This window comes from Enhydra lutris, unplaced genomic scaffold (assembly GCF_002288905.1).
Source record: "Enhydra lutris kenyoni isolate GAN:26980312 unplaced genomic scaffold, ASM228890v2 scaffoldscaffold17, whole genome shotgun sequence".
Lineage (NCBI taxonomy): Eukaryota > Metazoa > Chordata > Mammalia > Carnivora > Mustelidae > Enhydra > Enhydra lutris.
In genome coordinates, this window is record NW_019154101.1 from 12917903 (window position 1) to 12940200 (window position 22298).

Here is a 22298-nt window from a genome sequence, read left to right on the forward strand (position 1 = left end):
TTCAGTAGACTAGAATGTATTTGACTCTGCATAAAAAACAGTAATAGGAATTTCAAAGAGGTTTCAGTAGACTAGAATGTATTTGACTCTGCATAAAAAACAGTAATAGGAATTTCAAAGAGGTTTCAGTAGACTAGAATGTATTTGACTCTGCGTAAAAAACAGTAATAGGAATCTCAAAGAGGTTTCAGTTAGAAATGCGGCCAATGTAATTCTCTACCATGTGCAGGAAAATTTGTTAAGGTTATGGGAGTACCAGAGAAAGATGAAGCAAAAATAGATCTAACGCTCAAGTTGCCAGGACTATAATTATGGAAGTGACTTTTGTCCTTGGAGCTTCTTAAAAGATAGCTTCATAGACCTGTGAGGGGAGTGTCTGTGAAATTTGGAATTCTCCCCTCAAGCTGGCATGAAATCAGTCCCTCTGAGTCAGTTCCCATTTACAGAGCTCCCCATAGTGGCCAGCTTTGGGGTTGCTTATGTTCATCAGCTGCACGGTTTTCATTAAAGGCGCATTTTCAGACTCTTGGGAGCACACTGCGAACTGTAATCTTCACAATGGACGAAGAATCCTGTGTGATCTCTACAGGTCAGACCATTTCAGACCTTGACCTGTTTGTACATTCTGAAAATACCTAGTTCACTGCCAGTTCTCACTAGACATTATTTATCTTGCTAAAACAAATTATCATCAGAAATTCACACGCATACCATCATCTCATATCGAACATCAGCTCAGCTTCTTGAACGGAACAGATATTAAATAAATATTAACTGCATGTGCCAATGATTGGATTATTTCCATAAAGTTCTGACAAGTAGTTGCAGATTTCCAAGAACAATGATGTGATCTGCCTTATAATTGGAGTGCCAAGGCAGAGAACATAACGGTGCCCTCAAGGTCCTTCAACTAAAGACCCTTCGTATTTACTTATGAATACACGTTCATAAATATAGTTAATTTCAATCTAATAATACCTTATAATTAACTGCTTAGTTCTTTGTAGTTTACAAAGCACTTTGGCAAACAGACGTACCTGATCTCAAGGATATAGTATACAAGCCGGCTTCCGTTATCTTCAGCTTTTTCCCACTGTATTGAATCTTTGCTCCCTTCTAATACTTTTGGAATACCTGGTTTACCTGGAACTCCAGCTTTGGAAACATAAGAAAATACTGACTAATAAGTCAGAAATAAAATATTTCTGATATAAAATAAAATAAAATATAAAATATTCTGCATAGCATCTTTCTATAGAATACCTTTCCAAAGAGGAAAGCCAAATACATTAAAGAAATATTCAAAAATATTCTCATATGAGTGTGTATTTTTTTTTAAGATTTTATTTTATTTATTTGACAAAGATCACAAGTAGGCAGAGAGGCAGGCAGAGAGAGAGGAAGGGAAGCAGGCTCCCTGCTGAGCAGAGAGCCCAATGTGGGGCTCGATCCCAGGACCCTGGGATCATGACCTGAGCCGAAGGCAGAGGCTTTAACCCGCTGAGCCACCCAGGCACCCCATGAGTGTGTATTTTTAAATGAGTATCTGAAGTTTTTACAAGTGATGGATTAGATGGATTCTAGCTCACCACAAAGTAAATGATGCAAAGAAAACTACTGTAAATTTGGGAGAATTTCTTCCTTGATTCTATAGGGATCAACTTATAGGGATCACTAACTGACATTCTTTTGGATTTTTATTTTTAGCATCTAGAAGATAGCAGTCAGTGAGTAAATATATGTTGAACACTCAATAACACTGTTTTCGTTTCATTCTCACTGCAAAATGTCACAGCCAGACAGAAAGCAGAGGATACTGAAAGGTGAAATAACCTTGCCCAGTTCAGGGTTCTACAAGACCAGGTCAGTATTACCTCGTTAATGCCTGTAAGGACTCCTGGTTCTTTTCAGGTTCTTCACTCAAGCTCTAGAAATAGTAATTTACACCTTTTTAAAAAAAGGTTAACCTCTAGGATTGGTGAAAGAAGTGGTAAGAGAGGCATTGAGAAACTTACAGTTTTGTTTTGTTTTTTTTTAATACTGAGGCTGTTAGGACTCACCTTTTGTCTTAAAGCTTTCTGGGAGTGAGGTGCTGTTTTCTCCTGTCCTATAAACCACCACTACACGGACAGCATAGGACGTGTAAGGCTGTAGATCTGTGATGTTACACACATAATCTGGGCCTTGGATACATGAAGCATTAACATGGGAGAACTCACTGTCCTTCCACTGGAAAAAGAAGTAATATTTTTTGTTTCTTTAAGAAAACAACATAGAAATTCACAAGTCTATGGCAAGCCACTAAAAAATTAAATCAAATATATTTTCTGTTAAAAAAGAAGAGCTTCTTTATGAATGTTTGATCTTAAACATTATCTCTACCACTGACAGCCATTTTATGTTTTTTGTTTGTTTGTTTTGTTTTGTTTTTAAAGATTTTATTTATTTACTGGACAGACAGAGATCACAAGTAGGCAGAGAGGCAGGCAGATAGAGAGGAGGAAGCAGTCTTCCTGCTGAGCAGAGAGCCTGATGCGGGGCTCGATCCCAGGACCCTGAGATCATGACCTGAGCCGAAGGCAGAGGCTTAACCCACTGAGCCACCCAGGCGCCCCCCATTTTATGTTTTTATGGGGGTTTTTTGTTTTTGTTTTTCTGCTTTTGTGACAAGCTATAACTGACTTGAAGGACGGTCCGTAGGATGAGTCCAATGAAAGACATGAATCTGTTACTATATATATTCATTATGGAAGATTCGAAGCTTATCTTTTTGTTATCCCTAATGGCAGATACCTACCTTAAATCAGGATAGCTGAGAATGCAAATTCACAGCTGAGGAACCATGATGGGTCAGAGCAATGATATTTTCAATTCTGTGTATTTGCTAATTAATAATGTATTTTCAAATTAATAATATTTTTACATATTTTGATTCTTTCAAGAGGTTCACCATGACTTATAAATGAAAACGTTTAGTTTCTTCCTCCAAATCTCCTTTCAGACCTCTAACCAGCATTCCTTATGTTTAGACATACAAAACCCAGTTCCCGAAAAGAAGGAAACTTCTGCCCATCATCATTCAGCTACCAAGTAGCAAGGTTAGAAGTTAAATTTAGGAAATCTTACTTCCATTCCACTGTAGATACCGGGTCTCTATTTATAGCTATCTTACACTTGCTTTGTGCATGGCTTTTTAAAAATCTGTGTATTTGGACCCTTGGTATCTTATTTGAAAATGGAGATTTTTTTTTTCAGTGTATGAGTACGGAAAGACAGAGAGGATATGGCGTTTTGTCAAGGGTTCTTAGCGTATTTTCTCCAGTAGAGTTTCCTAAGAAGGTCAGTTTCCATAAATAAACCTTACTTTACATCTCGTTTTTCATTTCACACTCACAAGGTCACATCATTTCATTGGATGGACACTTTTTATTAGTTTCTATTCAATTAGGAATGATTCCTATGGCACCTTCAGGAAGTAGACCACCTTGTTACAAAAAGAAAGAGGCAAAGGGTGGTTGGAAGGAATGGGAAAAAATACAGAAATGCTGATGTCTGAGCCATTGCCTGCTAAATTCATAAATGGACCAATCCCACTACAACATACAGGCTTTAGAAACAGATGCATTGTGTCCACAATATTTACTCTGAACCATGGGAAAAAGAGACAGAGAGAGAAACAGAAAGAGACAGAGATAAATATTGATTTCTGGCTCAAAAATTTTAGCCTTTTGTGGTCCTGGCTCCTTAATAATCTGCTGTAGAAACTATCATAAGTGAATAGTCTAGATGGTCCAACATTCCATACCACCCAGAAATGATCAAAGCTCCTTGGAAGGTCAGATGTGTGACCAAGGGTTCTGCTGGAAAACTGTCGAGTACTGGCCTCACCACAGCAATGAATGTTCTGGGCAGACCACCAACTTGGAGAGGAGCCATGGCTACCCCAGTAAATCACAAGAGAGTCAGGACCTTCCATTTGTCAGAGGCCAACAAGTGCAGGGGTGATTTTCAATACCACAGAGGGATTTTCAAATTATTTGGGCGGGGGTGTGGAGGAAATGGTGCAGACTATCATGTCTCAGAGAATGGAACTTCAAAAATGTTTGGTTCTGGTAAGAATTTTCCTGGACAGTTGAGAAAAACTCAACTTTTAATGGGCTTTCATGAAAATAATTTACCAAAGTGAAACTACTTGTTTCTCCTCAATCTAAGTTAAATATGTTCTTCTTCTATACACTGTTGTGATTTAAAAAAAATAACTGTGGAATTTAAGAACTAGTAGAAATTTAGCCATGTGGTCTAATTCCTTCATTTTCCATAGAAGGAAATTTTAACAACAAAGATGAAAACAGGAAGTTTATCCTTCTGTTTTCTTTCTTTTTAAAAACTATTAATCAAAAAGATACACATTCACCCTTAGCTCTCACCCCTCAGAGTTTCAGTATGGAGTTAGAGCATTACTCCTAGTTGTCTTATCATTATGAGGTATGTTCAAGTTACTCAAAAAATACAGAACTTTCTGACTAGATGTACTCATCAACCCTCTCAGAACACAGCCTTCCACTGGGCTCAGCAGTTAGTGCTGTACCAGGTCACAAGTGTGAAAATTACTGTATCCTACACCCTCAGCTTCATAATTTTATAAGTGGTGGATTCTTCAACAAATGCAGAGGAAGTTTTGAAATAAAAAGCACTGCATGAAAGTCACAAGGACTGAACCAAGCAGGCTCAGTCAGCTGTCCTGGTCCCAAACTTTGAGGAGTGGGTTGGGTGCCTTAGTGACTCATATTCCTTCCATGGACAGCACCCAAGTAGGACTGGTGTAGGATGAGTCAGCCCCCAGGACTCTTCCCTGCCTGGCTTGTGATTTCTGACTCACTATGGCACTTGTCTGGCTCTCCGAATTCTCATCAGTAGAAGGAGGGGCTTAGGATCACCAGCTGTAAGGCTTTTCCCCATCTCCTTTCTTTGACATATGAAATAAAGTTTACATCCCCCACCTTGCCTTTAAACTGAAGTGCATTGAGCTTACTTTAACAGATGTCCAAAAAAAGGTGATCCTCCAATTTAATTGCATTTTTATAAGATGACCATTTTTTAAATAGGCAACAAATCATTGTAAACATGCTCAATGGAAAAAGTCCAACTAAACTATGGCCATTGGTTTTGTCAATTTGACATTCACTGCTGTTACACAGTTTTCATAGATTTTATCTAAAGGGTACAAGATCGTAGGAAATATCTTACAGGGGCGCCTGGGTGGCTCAGTGGGTTAAACCTCTGCCTTCAACTCAGGGCATGATCCCAGGGTCCTGGGATCAAGCCCCGCATTGCTCTCTGCTCAGCGGGGAGCCTGCTTCCCTTCCTCTCCCTCTGCCTGCCTCTCTGCCTATTTGTGATCTCTGTCTGTCAGATAAATAAATAAAATCTTTAAAAAATATATCTTACATACTAAAATTTAAAAACATCCAGAGGAGCAACTCCATTTGTTTTTTTAAAAAACCGAGGCCATGACTATACTGCTTCATTTTTGTACAACTGAACAAAGGATTCCTAACCAATCTTTGCAAATGTGGACACACAAAATACATACTGCTGAAAATGAAATGTAGCAATTATTTAAATAATCCATTTTAAGTGGGGCAATATGAAAATCAACATAGACTTTCCCCAGCAGTGAATTAATTAAATTAATTGATGCTTTCAAATTCAGTGGGTATTTTTAAATTGGATAAAGCATGAAAGTTTATCACCCAAGAAAAAACTAGTTTAGAATAAACTCATTTAATGTTTTACTTCTCTCCTGTTGCTACACAGCCCTTAAATGACAGAAAGAACATTTCTAAACAAGGTTTTGGGTGTTGTTTATTTGCTTGTTCATTTCTTTTATTCTTTTCATAGAAAACACCAAATTGCTATGGACTTTAAGCTGGACAGCCACGCTGATGATATCTAAACTAAGTGAAATATTATGAAAACCAGTAATCCATAGTTCATACCCTTTTCCATGGAGCCTTTCAAGAGCAAACTAATCTCTCTGGAAATTGTTTCCGTCAGAAATGAGTCTAGATAGCTTCTGTATATGGCAAACCTAAATCAGTGAATATTGTCAAATATATTGTTGATTTATACAAGAGAACACTCTAGACATATGAGCAAGGTCTTCTAATTTATCCCATAGCATAAAACACAGATCTTTATGAAAAGTGTATGGTGAGATCTACCTTCTGGAGTTCAAACCAAAATCTGGTCAGGTTAACATCAGCTGGAGCCTTCCAATTGAACTGCAAACTAGTGTTCTCTGGAACCAAGGCGTAAGGTTTCTCTGGTGTGTCAAACATTTTGACAGTGACAGGATGACTCTCTGCACACCACATTTCCTCAGCATGGCAGGCCAGAACCTTTTTGTAAAAAAGAACAATTACTTAACCTCTTCAGAGCCTTACACTTGAGAACACCAATACAAGAGCCCGAGATGCTCACTGTACCTTTAACACATACAGTTTTCCACCAGACAGTCTAGTGACAAGGAGAGCGAGTCTTCCATTTGGATATTCACTTTGTCTTAGAGGACTCTCCGGAATTAGAGCCAGATGTGAGATTGCCAACTGATAGCGGACTGACTCTTGAGGTCCATTTGGCTTCTGAGATTCTCTCCAGGATATGACAAGGCTGGTGTCTGACTGCACCGTTGTGTTAATGAACCTGACTGCCTCTGGCACTGAAATAAACAGCAACAAATGACAAGGGATGTTGCATCAGCAAGGAACAAGGGAAGAAGGAACGGGGTCTTGGTTGTGGAATAATCATATTACGTGAGCAGAACAAATGACAGATGTTCCAAAGGAAAGCCAGTCTCTCATATCACGGTAACATAGAAAGTTAACAGACTGCTTGAAAGGCTCTTGCTTATTTTTGCCTTAGGACTAACTCATTCTCTGGCTCCAGCTCAATGATAGGGCCAATGAGGATGAATAAACCCATTCAGATTTGTTTGGGGAATGTCATCAGAGACATCTGAAAAAAATGGCATCACCTCAAAATCATCGCCACCACTTAGAACACCTCTTTAATTCTAGATCCATTTTCTTTCAGGCAATGATGTTATTTTTTTTTTTTTTTTTTTTAAGATTGTATTTATTTGACAGAGAGAGATCACAAGTAGGCAGAGAGAGAGAGAATGCGGGACTCAATCCCAGGACTCTGAGATCATGACCTGAGCCGAAGGCAGAGGCTTAACCCACTGAGCCACCCAGGCACCCAAGGCAATGATGTTATTTACTTTCAATCTCTGTGGCCTTGGTAAAATTCACACAGAAAAAAGGCTGAATTCTGTGTCTCCAAGCATACAGAGACCTGTGGCTACATAGGAAAAGGGTGACACCCTGTGGTGAGACCAGAGAATGTGTTTCTTGGTCAAAAGTATTGAAGCTGATACCTTACCTTCTTATTGCTTTCCATTCCAAAGGAATATTAGTCTTCTTTTGTTGTTAGAGCACAGATCAGTTCATCAGGGTATTTTCAACAATATATTTTTCTTATTAAGCTTAATTTCACATAATCAAGATTACTTAGCATCCATATAAAAAATATATATAGAAACATATGTCACATATATCACGAAATGCCACTCTAAAAACCCGTCCCAAGCCCATAACTCACCTCCACTTTTAGTTTTTCCCCAAATCTCTTTTCCCAGAGGTAACCGTTCCAGAGGGTCTGAATAATAATTCTTTATAGCTGTCTGTATCACATACGTTGAAAATGGTTGTAACCCATCAAGTAGGACTATCCTCTCCTGAAACTCCTGTAATTCATATTTAAAAATCAATACCCGATCTTATTTTTTTTGTACAAAGGAGAAGAAACTGTTTAACTAAAGGGAGAAAATAATTAAAGGATTTTTAAAAGTTAATTTGATATTGGATCATGGGAACGATCATGTTCACTGTTCTCATCTGCCCAGACCTGGGTTGCCTAATACCTCCAAAAATAAATGCCAAATGATGGGCAGCTCTTGGTCAGTTCTGTGATGTGCTCATTTCATGTATGAAGCTCAGTTCTCAGAAGGAGATACTATTTCCTAGCACTGCATCAAACATTCAGCAAGATGGTCTGGTAAAGTTGTGACTCTAAGTGAATATGATGAAAGGTGAAGCTGGCTTAGCTCGTCGTTCTTAGAGACAATGCTTCAGAAAGTAAAAATACTTTCCTTAGACCAACGGTCCTCAACTTTGGTTGTACTTTGGAATCATCCGGAAAGTCTTAAGAAAACACTTGTGCCTTTTCCCCCTACCCCCAGAAATTCTGATTGCACTGGTCGGAGGTGAAGTGTGGACCCAGAGATTTTTAAAACTCCAATGTGTGGTCAGGTTAGAGAACCACTGCCTCGGACCCATATTCATCAGTGTGAAGACAATGGGATCAACCAGTAGCAGTGACAGAACTAGCCAGTGCCCAGTCTGGGGCAGCGAAATGATCCAAGCTGCCTCTGATATATCAGGAAGTGTAAAGAAAGGTCAAAAGAGACAAAAGGAACTAACAAGAATCATGTGTCCTTTCGGAAAAAGTATATAGTGCTTAACCTCCAACAGATGATGGTCAATTTCACCTTTTGACTTGCTTAAATAACAAGCACAGAGCAAAATATTGGACACAAATGACTCCATCACAAGGACATCTGAAACACCAATGCCAATGATGGGATGAATTGTGCCAATTAATTAATCCATTTAAGAACTATCTAGTGAAAGCCTCTAAAAGCCCACTACTATGCTAGGTGCTAAGAACACAATGACGAATAAATAGAAACATAATCTCTACATAATGGTGCATTTCACAGCATACGGGAAATAACAGACAACAATAGAACACACCATTTTTACATTAAATATGCGCTATGGAGGAGGGGTATACAGTAATGTTCTTTCCATCTAATCATTTCTTATCCCTCAACCTACAGTCTGCCACAGAGGCCACAAAAACACATCTCTATCACTTTCTGGGGATAATTAGTCAGGGAGGGCAATAAACCCCGTTCTTACAGGACACTCAGGAAACTGTCACTATGGCAATCCACCACTGGCCAGGGTTAATATACTTCCCTGAAGCTTAATTCCCAGACCAGACTAGAACACTATCTGCATGAATGAATCAGCTGTAAAAGTTTGCACAGTCGCGTGTTTCAGAATATAATATACAAAATAATGTACTGTAAGAATTTTATTTTTTTCAAGACTTTATTTAGTTATTTGAGAGAGAGAGGGGGGGGGACAGAGAGAGAGAGAGAAAGAGAGAGAGAGAAGGCCGGGGGAGAGGGAGCAGAGGGAGAGGGAGAGGGAGAAGCAGGCTCCGCCTCCTCAGCAGGGAGCCCAGGGCAGGGCTGGATCCTAGGACCCTGGGATCCTGACCTGAGCTGAAGGCAGACGCTTACCCACTGAGCCCCCAGGTGTCCCGAATGAGAATTTTACATCAGAAACAAGTATCTTGTGAAAAGTGAAAGTGTCTTGTGAAAAGACAAAGACCACCAGGTCCAATCTTACCAGCATTTTATATTTCAGCTCAGAGCTGGTTTTCCTGCTGTTAACTTCTTTGTAATAAACCAGGTATGTTGGAGTTGGGTTGGTGATGCCTGGGCACGAGAGGTTGGTCCTGGCAGGCGGTAATCTGATTGTGAGGCTGGTGTTACTGGTGTTAAGTATAGTCGGCTCTGCTAGATCTGAAGCTAGACGCAGTAATGCTTTATCTAAAATAATAAAAGAAGATTAAGAATATACACATACTTATTTAAATAAAGCAGACTTATTTAAAATCAAGGATAACAACATCTTTTTTTAACCTAGCTGACAAGGTATGATATACTGAAGTGTTGAGCATGTTTTTTCAGGAAAAGAAGACAAGGTTGTTTTTTGTTTTTTGTGTTTCGTGGTTTCTCCCCCCGCATACATTTTGAAGTCCTTAAAAGTCTCAGAAAAAGGGATGGGCAGCTCTTGGTCAGTTCTGTGATGTGCTCATTGCTCAAATCTCCAGCAGGTGGCGCTAAAGTACACTGAATAATATACATAGTAGCAAAATCAAATTGACCCTTTTTTTACTTTCAAAAAAGTATGACAGCATTATATTAATCATATTTTTTAAATTAATTCCAGTTACAAAAACTCATGCTCGTTTTAGGGCTTTTATTTTTAAGGATGTACAGGTTTATGTGTGTGTTCAATTTCAAACAGATGTTGCAGAGACTTACTAAATTTCTTAAGTTTCTCAAAGTGAAATGTGAATTATATAGCTAGTTCTGCCACAGTGCCAGACATACATTCCTAAAAGTCATTGCATCATACAAAACTGCATAATAAAAACCTCAGGGTTTATGGAAGAGATAGAGTTTTAGGCACAGCACTAAAAAAACATGAGTGACACATTACCAAAAAAGTTAGGAACTTAATAAAAAAAAATCTTAGCACACATGTACTCGTGATAAATGGTTGACCTACAAAATGCTACAATAAATACAGCACTTTACTTTGAAAAAGTCCTGAAATTTAATGCGGTGCTTTTTGATGGACTGGGAGGTCTAAAATATCCTCGGGGTGGGAGGGGAAAAGACAGAAAGAAGAGAAATGATGGGAATGAGAAAAGGAAGAAGACAGAGAGAATGACAGACAAGGGTTTCCAATGTCTAAAGTTGTCTACCACAGCCCGAGCCATGGATACACATGGAGCTAAATTATGATCCGGAGCAAACAGCAATCCTACCATGCACCAATCCTAACCATTTGGAGTAATGCTGAGAGTAACAAAGGGCTTTGGGTGCTCAGCCTGGAGAAGACAGTCTGAGACTTTTCTGACCCTAAACTGGGAGAACATGCTGATTACGAGTACAATCTTATTACCTGGAAAAGGTTGCAAAACTGAACTGTAAGCCAAGATATGCTTACTCCTTTGGGCCTTCACCTGAGAGAGGATGGCCCCATTGCTTTTCTTTGCTTGGTAAATCTGCGTGCTGTCCTTTGCCGAGGAGATCCAGTAAAGAAATTCCCCATCCACAGTTAAGCTTTCAAGTGTTCTTCCTGCTCGTGAAAAACATAGAATAAAGAACAGAAAGAACAAATATACATAACATATGTTTCTACTCTACACAGTACGTGAAATACTTTTTCTGTATTATAATCACTAAATTTTGAATCTTTCTATCATTTCAGTTGGAAAAAAAATGCCACCTTTATTTTATGTTGTGAAGCTAAAGATTTTATAGATATTTTCTCAATTTAGCTCCATCCTAAGTCAATAAGGTAAATACTATTATTATTAGCCTCATTTTGTAGAAGTGGAAACTGAAGCTTTGAGGAGTTAAATAATCTCCTCAAGGCCACAAAGTTAGTAAAGTTGAGAGCCAAGATTTACAACTTAACTTGTGTGACTCCACATCAAACAATGCCTATTGGAAGAGAGATGTTAGATGACAGACCCAGGGCTCAGTGTCTTGCTCAATATTTTTTACCAATGATTAGGAATTAACACAGAGTAAAAATGCTTACCAAATTTGTACATGATACACAATTCTTACTGACACTAATAGGTTTACTCACTGACTTAAAATTTGAAAATATAACAAAATCAGGAAATAGATTGAAATAGGAATAGGAAATAGGAATAAATGTGATAACCTAAATTCAAGCTTAAAATCAATTCTATAAATAACAAATGAAAGAAATCTGGCTTAATAATAGTTAACATGAAAAAGACTATGGGTTTTTCAAATGGCAGGCAACCCAAAGACGTAAGGTCGCTTTTAGCTCTAATAAAAGAAGACGGAGGCAGTCAGAAGGTCCCTGCACTAACCAGATCACAATGAGAGTATAGGGAGTTGTTATGGAGGCGACATTTAAGAGTATATCAAGCAACCGGAGTGAAACCACAGGAGGGTGACTAGGGCAAAGAAAGATCTAGAAGCCACATCATGTGAAGAGTAGTTCGAGATACATGAATTTTTCTTCCAACTTACTGTCATGAGCTATGACAGTAGATTCTTTATAAAGTTAGAGGTCAGAACTCAGACCAGTGAATGGGAAAAATGAGGAGAAAACTTTGGCTAAATATAGTAGGGAAATCTAATATAGAGAATTATTCCAAAAAGTTTAAAAACTTCCTTAAAAAGAAGTAGATTTCTTTTTTTTATAAGCAGGGGCTCAAGCAAGGCTGTTTTCATAGAGGGGATTGCTTCCAACATCATGCCAGCTAAAGGATCTCTAAAGTCATTCAAATTTTCTAATTTTAGGGTTATAAACTTTAATTATGGATTCCTGCAAGACTAACCGGTTCTATACCTATAAGATAATGGCCCACTAAATAATTCTTGTGTATTAGACGATAGATTAGATTAGATGTGTATTATTCTGACAATTGTTTAAATGGCAAGGAAGACTTTAGTTAAGACTATTGTAATACTATAATATATTGGAGGAGAGAGATGTGCTCAACTTCACATACAACAAGGTCAGCTGGGGATGCAGAGCCAACTAGCAGAGTGAGGGGATCAGTGAATAGAAAATTACTAAGAGGAGACAGCAAGGATAGAAAGATTCTTGCTAAACTGGCTTATTGTGATTTTTGCTAAAGGCAAGCCTAGAACATCACAGGTGGGGAATAAAGAACTAGATCAAATACCAGGTGTGGAGGATTATCTCTAAACTGATTTAGAAGGGTTCTTGCTAAAACTAGACTCAGCAATGACAGACATGGAAGACCAATGTCAAGGTCTAGTTGAGGAAGGGCTCAGAGGAACCCAATGTTTGATCAAGAAAGAGTCTTTGTCACAGATTGAACAGAAACAAGTAAGTCTCCTAATAAGAGAAGTTCAAAACGTTATCTCCAAAACCCATTGAAAGTATATTGGAATTGTTTCTCAAAGGCTCTAGGTAACATATCAACAAAACCATATGTGCAATTATAACGCAGACACACATACACACACTCATTTGCAATTTCAAAACTTCACTATATAGACCAGCAATGTTCAATAGCACTTTTGATGACGGAAATATTTTATTTCTATGCTGCCCAACACAATAACCATGTGTTTTTGAGCACTTACAATGTGGCTCATGTGACTGCAGAATTAAATTTTTAATTTCAGTTAATTTTAGTTAATTTGAACTTAAATCACATATGACTGGTGGTTACAACATTGGACAGTGAGGAGTAGACTCTGAAGAATATATGAGAGTAGGGGCGCCTGGGTGGCTCGGTTGGGTATGAGTCCAACTCTTGATTTCAGCTCAGGTCATGATCTCAGGGTCATGAAATCCAGCCCAGAGTAGGGCTCCAGGCTTAGTGCAGAAGTCTGCTTGTCCCTCCCCCTCTCTTTCCCCTTTTTCCCCTCCTCTCTCTGCTCATGCACATTCTCTCTCTCTCTCTCTCCCTCTCTCTCTCCCTGAAATAAATAAATTTAAAAAAATAATAATATATGAGTGTATCTAGAGTGCATTTTTTTCCTATTGCAGTTGCTCCTAATTAGAAGACCTCCAAATCCCTTTAGACATTTAAGTATTTCCTCCACATGCACTGCATTTCAACAAATAGACCTGTCAAGTACTGACCAACTCATGCTGAAGGTGGAGACAATGGGACCATCACAACAGAAGTAAAGTGGGGTGCTGGTAATAAGATCATCGATACTATAGTCAGGCCTAGCTTCAAACCCCAGCTCCTCCACTAATCATGGCCCTCTGGACAAGTACCTTAGTCTTCCTCGGCCTCAGTTTCCTCATCCATAAAATGAGGACACTAACATCTACTTCATCAAGGTGCTTTGAAAATTAAATGAGGTAGTACATTTGGGAGCTTGCTTAGAATATACAGTTAAGCTCAATAAATTGTAGCTCTACTGTTAATTATACAATAACTACAACAACAACAGCAACAAAGAAACCCACGGATCCAGAAAATTTTGTGAATATCTATATACAATTTTCCTGGAAACAACTTGACTTATATTTTACAGAAACAGCTGGCATTGTCCAGAGCAAATACCATGTGTATTTCTTTTGAATATATTCTTTTTAATGGAACAGGAGGGACTACAATTACAAATGAGCATCTAAGTACACACATGGATGTCTTACCAAGCAGAGTTGGCACCATGACAACTTGCCAACACCGACATCCTTCCAGATCCATGGCCCAGATCTCTTGCCCTTTGACAAAGTATATCTGTGGTTTCTTCAGGTCAGAGGTATCAATCGTCATTGTTCCACTAAACTCAAATTGAGTAAAACCACAAACACACTGTCTCCTTCCATTTGAATGGTTTGTGGCTATAGGTGGAAGAATGCGATTCAAGGTCTGGTTGATAATACTGTAGTAGAACAGCTGAGAGCCAAAATTGGAAACTTCTGTCCAATACAGGCGACTATAGGGAGAAAAAAAAGACCCTCCAACTTAATGAATAAAACACATCATTGTGAATGTTCGTTTCCAGTAAAGATTAATCATTCCTAACAAACAGAGAGACAAATACAGCGTTTGGAGAGAACATGTCCAAGTGTCCAATAACTTTCTGAGATAGAGTTGGCCACAAGCGATTTAGTTGATAGCATTTTCCCATGACTTCTCAATAACTATGTTTACAACTAAAGCCTTGGACTACAATGACCTTGAGGTGCTATGTGCAAAGCTTTGGTTTCCTGTTGGTAATTACCATAACTTTAGGTTAGCCAAATTGTCAGTACGGGTTAAATTTACAAATTTGTGGCTCTGGGCTCATAATTTGTGTAGAATTACTTAGTATGAATTAATACAGCTAGTCAAGAACCCTAAGTATCTTATTTTCCCATCGATGACTTCTAATATTAAACCAAAGATATTATATTAAATGTCTATTTCATCAAGCAGAAACAGATAGTCACACTTTACATACCTTAAAAGAGGATACACAGAAAAAGAGACTATTGTTGAATTTCTATTGCAAATTTTCAGCTTTCTGGGGTATTTCACCTTATGTTCAAGATCAACATCAAATATTTGCATTCTATTTTGTGATGCTTTTTGCACAAAGTAGAGATGTCTTGAAATCCAGTCAATTGTAATAATTGTGATATCAAAAACCAGTACACCTCGGAAAATCTTAACAACAGGTAGAAAACACAGCCAAGGAGATAGTGGTCATTTTTTTTTGTTTTCAAATTTGAGGCCTTTTCTGCAATCTACCATATTACTTATTTACTGCACTTCTTTATAATCCAAAATCTCAATAGCTCTGCACTGTGTATCATTGTATCATTGGTCCTCTTCCCACATTGTATTCTTTCTCTTGGTTAATTTCAACTACCATGACTTAAACTATAATTCATACATCAGTGCTACAAGAACAGTAGCAAAAGCCCTCACTGAGTTACTGATTCAAACTGAATACTGAACATCTCCATATGAATGATCCCAGGAAATAGATTCATCACTTCACCCCCAAAACCTTCTTTTCTCCTGCCTACTATATTTTTATGGATTTCCAACACTCACCTGAGGAGTAATTCTGACAGATGTGATTCATTCATGACTTCCTCCTATCATGACTGCCCAAACGTGAATAAATCCCATTTAAAATATGTCCCAAAGTTATTCTCTCCTTTCTCATCTCACTGCCTCTCATTTCCTGCCTACCATTTCCTGTCCGGGTTTCAGTGATGGCCTCCTAGTTGTCTAAGACATAATTTTCTCTAAATCATTATTGACATCACTAATAGGTCTTTCTGTAACATAACTTGATCATGTGAATGACCCACTAAGTTTCTTTAATGGCTTGATGTGGTCTTCAGGATTGGCACTCCACACCTTAGCACAGTAGAAGAGGCCCATTATATTGAGGCTCCTGTCTACTTCTCCAGCTTTCCCACCTGTCCTTCACTCACCCTCACCCCCATCTCCATTCCAAGCTCACTCTATTTACAGCCTACTAAATATGGTATGGCTCTGTTGTTTCCCTGTCTTTACACTTACTACCCCCTCATCTTTTCCCACCTTCACCTGTATCATCTTCTTTGTACCCAACATGTCTTTCCATTATACCACCACCTCTCCAACCTGCACTGATCACCCATTTTCTGTCATACCACCACATCCTACCCTCAGCCTGGTATGATGCTGTCTTCTGTCTGCCTGCTGTATCCAGTGAATGCCACCACATTCCCAGCATTGTGCTCAGGCCTCCCCTAGATTATCTCATTTAATCTTCGCAGGAGCCATATGACCAGATACCACATAATCAGTAGTTAAATAACTTGCTGATGGCCAGATCTAGTAAGTGGGGAAGCCAGTTAAATTCTAAATTTCAGATCCCAAAGCTCACACATTAATTACTATACAGTACTATCTTCCTAGTGTCAGACTCATACCAGGACTGTGATTTTTTTTTACCCCTCTATCCCAGGAACTAACACAGTGCCTTAAACCAAATAACTATTTGCTAGATTAATCCTGAATGACATTTGCCCAAAATCTAATCTCTGTTTATCTGTGGCTAAATAATTAGACAACATCTGTCCTTATCAACCATTCTAATCTTAATGGCTCAACCACTGACCAGCCATTTTAATTACAGGGTAGTGTGGTATGCAAATTATCCATGTCTTTCCTTCCAGAATAGTTTACATAGTGAGATACCTCAGAAGTGGACCTGTTGTGCATGTTCAGAAGGTAAAGTGAGTCTCCTTGAGCATAATACCCCATTCCGTCATCAGCTGTGTAGCCCATGCTACTGATGTCTCTTTCTGTTGAAAATGTCCATACAATTTGATTTTGATCCATATCTAATAAAACTATCTTGCTGTCAAAAAGAGTTACAAGGTATGGAAATGGGTTGATTTCTGAAAACAAGAAACGAAACACTTAGAATATGTATAAGGAAAAAAAATCTTTGGTTTGGCAAAATCTCTTGATTCACAAGCAGACTATTCTGAAATCCATGGGTCTCCTCTGGGGTCGTCTACTGTTCCAGTCTTGGTCAACACTGCCGAGGCACCCTATGCTTAGGCTTATTTAAACATGTTCATGGATGATAAAAATTGATTATTTGACTTTAACTTCAGCTCAGAGACAGTATTCATATCCTGAGCATACCCAGGGTCAAGAATGTTGTTAAAACACTAGCTGTTTTTTGCACAGTGTTTGGTAATAAATACCTGCTGTTTTGGACTTTACTATGTCAGAAAATGGTCCAGGTCCTTTGGATGTGAAGACTCGAACCTAAAGAAAGAAAAAGATACCAAGAAAATGGCATTCAGTGGTGTCCTCAATGATAATAATTCCATTCTGAAACTGATAGATTATTGAAGATTTCACTTCATAATTCTGATTATGAATAGTTTTTTTTTCAAGTTTTTATTTAAATTCCAGTTATTTCGAGATAAACCATGAGAGACTGTGGACTCTGAGAAACAAACTGAAGTTTTGGGAGGAGAGGGGGATGGGGGGTTGGGTGAGCCTGGTGGTGGGTATTAAGGAAGGCACATATTGCATGGAGCACTGGGTGTGGTGCATAAACAATGAATCTTGGAACACTGAAAAAATTAAATTAAATTAAAATAGAAATAAATAAATAATATAAAATAAATTCCAGATAGTTAACGTACAGTATAATATTTTTCAGCAGTAGAATTTAGTGACCCATCACTTACATACAACACCCAGCACTCATCACAATTATCCTCCTTAGTACCCATTACCCATTTAGCCCATCGCCAACCACCTCCCCTCCAGCAACCCTCAGTCTGTACTCTATAGTTAAGAGTTTCTTAAGGTTTGCCTCCCTCTCCTTTTCTTCCCCTTTCCCCTATGTTTGTCTGTTGTGTTCTTAAATTCCACATGAGTGAAATCATATGGCATTTTTCTTTTTCTGACTGAATAGTTTCAAATAGTTACTTCCATTCAAGTATAAAGCAATAAATCACTAAGAGGTAAATATTGCCTCACATTCATGCTGGTGGTTTGTTTTTTATTGTTGTTGATCTTTTTGTCTAAAAAAGTATGAAGTGGGGCACCTGGGTGGCTCAGTGGGTTAAGTTTCTGCTTTCAACCCGGGTCATGATCTCAGGGTCCTGGGATCGAGCCCCGGCTCTCTGCTCCCCAGGGAGCCTGCCCCCCTCTCTCCCTGCCTGCTGCCTCTGCTACTTGTGGTCTCTCTCCCTCTCTGTCAAATAAATAAAATCTTCAAAAAAAAAAAAAAGTATGAAGTAATGGCACAAATCCCCACTGCAAAAGATTTGAATTTCTAAGAAAAGTTTTAGCTATTTTCAAAATTTTCTGTAGAACATTTAACAGAAACAAAACTATGCATATTATGGCAAATTTCCACTTACTGTGAAATAAACAACTAGAAGCTTTAAATAACTAAATTTACTATACTTTTAAAAAAGGAGATTTAGAAAAGGAAAATAATAAGAAAATAATAGTAATAAATAGGATAAATATAAATATATAAATAGAAATATAAATAAATAATAGAAATAATAATTAAAACTTACATTTGAAAATAAATTGTGCATCTCAAACCACTTTACATACATTATCTCTTTCGAGCCTCACAACTACTAAGAGCAGAAACCGGACAAAATCTCAGTCAAACCTAAGTAACTCATCCACAATGACACGTGCAAAAACTGACATAAAAACCAAGTCTTCTGAGGGCTGTATAGTTTCTTCCCACTGTGCCGCCCTGCATCCTAGTACCAAAGCTTTTTAAAAACAGTTTTTATTACACGTCTTTTCTTGTGTAGTAAATTACTTCCACTTCCAAACCTTGCATATGCACAATAGCCTGTAAAGAAAACTGACGTCCATAATGATGGACCCAAAGGGAAGATCCTCAAGTGCCCTTTCAATCAACAAAGCATTAGATTGTTTTTATATATTTCTAGTGTTAAATATCTATTACCATATTATACATACTACTCTCTGTATACATGTGTGTATGATGCTACACACATATACCAAGCCATCTTCACTTTTGCACAAGGCCGTGTTAAGTGAAACTCATGCATACCCATGCATATCACTTTGCGTGGTTTTGTGGTGGCTGAGATCTGAAGCTCTGTGTAACAGACAGATACACTTAACCAGGATATTTCTTTAACCAGAACACACATAAATCTTAACCAGTGGGAATGTGTGTTATCTTTAACTTTTATGTACAACTTTTTTGATTTGTCTATGTAGACCTAATTTGTTAACAAAATAATTATTAAATTAGGACTTTACAAAAAGAAACTAGATCCTCAGGAAGTTCAGATCTCTAAAACATTTCCCAAAGCATTATGTTCCCCAAGAAGTAATGGAAAATGGCTCTAAATATGTACAACATTGTCACCAACTTTCCATTTAATGAAGATATGAAAATCATCAAGCCATCTACTGTAAGTAGAAAGCTATCTCATATGAGAGTTAAAAGACAAAAATGAGGTGGGGGTAGCTTTTTATTCTTGCCTCCCATTCTCTCTCACTTCCTCCTCTATCAGCAGCCAAAAAGTAACTTTGAGATGTCAACCACCTAGACCCTCAGTTTTTATTTCCATGGGTAGCTCCAAGTTGGGACATCCAGAGGACTCACAATAGTGAATCATCCAGTAGAAAGGATTCTAGAAGTTGGACTATAGCACACCACTTCCTAGCCACACAGCATTAGTAACTCACCGATACACCCAGAGACCTGGATTTTTCTTCACAGACCATAAGAGGATCAAATGAGATAAGGAATATAAAAGTTATCTACTGTGGTCCATGGCCTATAGTGATCACAGGAGAAATAATGGTCTGTTCTGAATCTGAAAGCCAGAAATTTGTCAAGCTGTCCTTTACCCTAGCTGTCCCCTCTCCCCTCTGTGTCCTCATTACCCACTTGATTCTATGATCACAGTGGACCCCAAATTATTGACAGAGTGGCCGAATTCCTAACTTAGTCCTTTAATCAATCTTAAGACCCTCATTTCCCTGTTTTTATTCATACCTGGAAGGCAACAGTGTACCCAGGACTCATGCCTTCAAGCTCAAAAGACATCTCCGAGGGAGTTGTGTTGACAGCGATCCAGTCTTCGAATGTTTCATTTGTGTCTGTCTGGTTGGATATTTGATAGAAAATTTCAAATCTTGTTAACACACCGTTTTCGTGCTTAGGCTTATTCCATCGAAATTCCACCACAACTTCATTCTGGTTATGGTATTTTCCACTTGGTAATACAAATACCCTGGGGTTCTGTGGTGCTGACGGAACTGCAAAGCAGAGACACAGATAAGGTAGACAAGAATGAAAGGTTGACTTTTTACCATTCATGGTGAGGGTGTGGAGAAGCTTAGGAATAAGTACTTCTCATTCCGGACCACTGGAGTGCATCTGTCTTGTTCTTAAAGATCTTCAGGAGAGAATATTCCACAGATTTCTTCATGAACCTATCCCGATATTTCATCAAATCTTTCTTATCTTCAACCCAAATCCGTCTTGCCAGCACTTAGGTCCATCTTTCTCATCTGTGCCTCATCATCCTCATCTGGAGGGTGGCTGATTCTCCTTATAAAATGCAATATTTACTCTCATCTTGACACAGTGATTCAGCTGGTGGTGGAAATGGCAGTCACAGGAAGCAAGGCAGGAACTCGGTCCAGCCTTTAGCCAGTTCGGGATGTAACATGAAGTATATGACGGATCCAGGCACTCTCACCTTGAATCCTCCCCAGCAGTAGGGAATATCCCCAAGAGTATGGTTTGGGGTTACCATTAATCCTAGAGTCAAACCAAGAAATTTAGTCTCTCCCACTCCTTCAATGAATTTATCTTCCTCTTAATCAAGAGAAATTCCCCTGCCTGATGTCTTTGTCATTTCATCTAAGATGCCTGTCTTCTGTCTTCCGACTCCTCTACAGGTCCCCTTCCACTCTCCACTCCAATCACATCACTTCTCAATGTTTGACACTCACATCATTATGCAGTCTCCAGGCCTGCTTACACTGTGCTCACATGGGATACATTTTCTTGCATCATCTCGCAGAGCCCAGCTAGAATTCCCCATCCCCAAAGGCCTTCAGTGACCATACCAGTCCATGAGCACTGCGCTCTCCTTCTTAGGAGATGGTATAGATGAAGCTTGATACAGATGAACCTTTCCATCTTGTCTATTTGCTCTGTGCCATTGCAACTCAATTTTCACGGTCTCATTTCTATTATCATTGGAAGCATGTGTTTATCTCAACTGTGTTACGTGCTCCATCAGAGAAAGCATCTTTTCTTATTCTTTGTTAAATCCCCTCAAATCTAGGGTGTCTGGGTGGCTCAGTGGGTTAAGGTCTCTGCCTTCAGCTCGGGTCGTGGTCTCAGGGTCCTGGGATCGAGCCCCGGCATTTGGCTCTCTCTGCTCAGCAGGGAGCCTGCTTCCCCCTCTCTCTCTGCCTGCCTCCCTGCCTATTTATTTGTGATCTCTGTCTGTCAAATAAATAAATAAAATCTTTAAAAAAAGAAAAATCAGGGTGCCTGGGTGGCTCAGCGGGTTAAGCCTCTGCCTTCGGCTCAGGTCATGATCCCAGAGTCCTGGGATCGAGTCCCACATCGGGCTCTCTGCTCAGCAGGGAGCCTGCTTCCCCTCCCCTCTCTGTCTCTCTGCCTACTTGTGATCTTTCTGTCTGTCAAATAAATAAATAAAATATTTTAAAAAAAAAGAAAAATCACAATATCACGCTCTTTAAAAAAAAAATCCCCTCAAATCTAGTATAAGACTGGCACACAGTAAGTGCTTAATAAATATTTGTCAATTTGAATAATTTTCCAACTATATTGTAAATTTCCTGAAGGCAAAGGCCAGATCTTTTCTTTTTTTTTTTTATTTTATTGCCCCCAACATCCAGCAGAGTGCTGATGACCCTAGCCCCTGTGCATCCCCTGACAGATGCAGACAAAGCCATTTCCACAGAAGAATTCGACCAAAGCTGATATCCCAAGACAATCTCAAAGAGAGCATACCTGGATCCAAATGCTAACTGCTCCAGAACCTGCCCAGGCTCCACTATGTTCCTGTTATGAGACTTATGGATAAATATCATTTAAAGAATCTTTGCAGTTAAAAAACCACAGTGGTGGGGCACCTGGGTGGCTCAGTGGGTTGGGCCTCGGCCTTCGGCTCAGGTCATGGTCTCAGAGTCCTGGGATCGAGCCCTACATCGGGCTCTCTGCTTGGCAGGGAACCTGCTTCCCCTTCTCTCTCTGCCTGTCTCTCTGCCTAGTTGTGATCTCTGTCTGTCAAATAAATAAATAAAATCTTAAAAAAAAA

General features: G+C 38.8%; 1 protein-coding gene across 1 annotated transcript in view; it reads right to left on the minus strand.

Annotated features, from left to right (window-relative positions):
• LOC111147671 (ROS proto-oncogene 1, receptor tyrosine kinase) overlaps positions 1-22298 on the minus strand; it is a 123896-nt gene that overhangs the window by 41469 nt on the left and 60129 nt on the right. The window contains 12 exon segments of the mRNA XM_022503877.1: positions 1038-1155; positions 2061-2229; positions 6225-6401; positions 6489-6721; positions 7663-7807; positions 9543-9745; positions 10890-11069; positions 14121-14407; positions 14915-15120; positions 16654-16856; positions 17172-17235; positions 19991-20253. Of these exon segments, the coding sequence (XP_022359585.1) occupies positions 1038-1155; positions 2061-2229; positions 6225-6401; positions 6489-6721; positions 7663-7807; positions 9543-9745; positions 10890-11069; positions 14121-14407; positions 14915-15120; positions 16654-16856; positions 17172-17235; positions 19991-20253 (2248 nt within the window).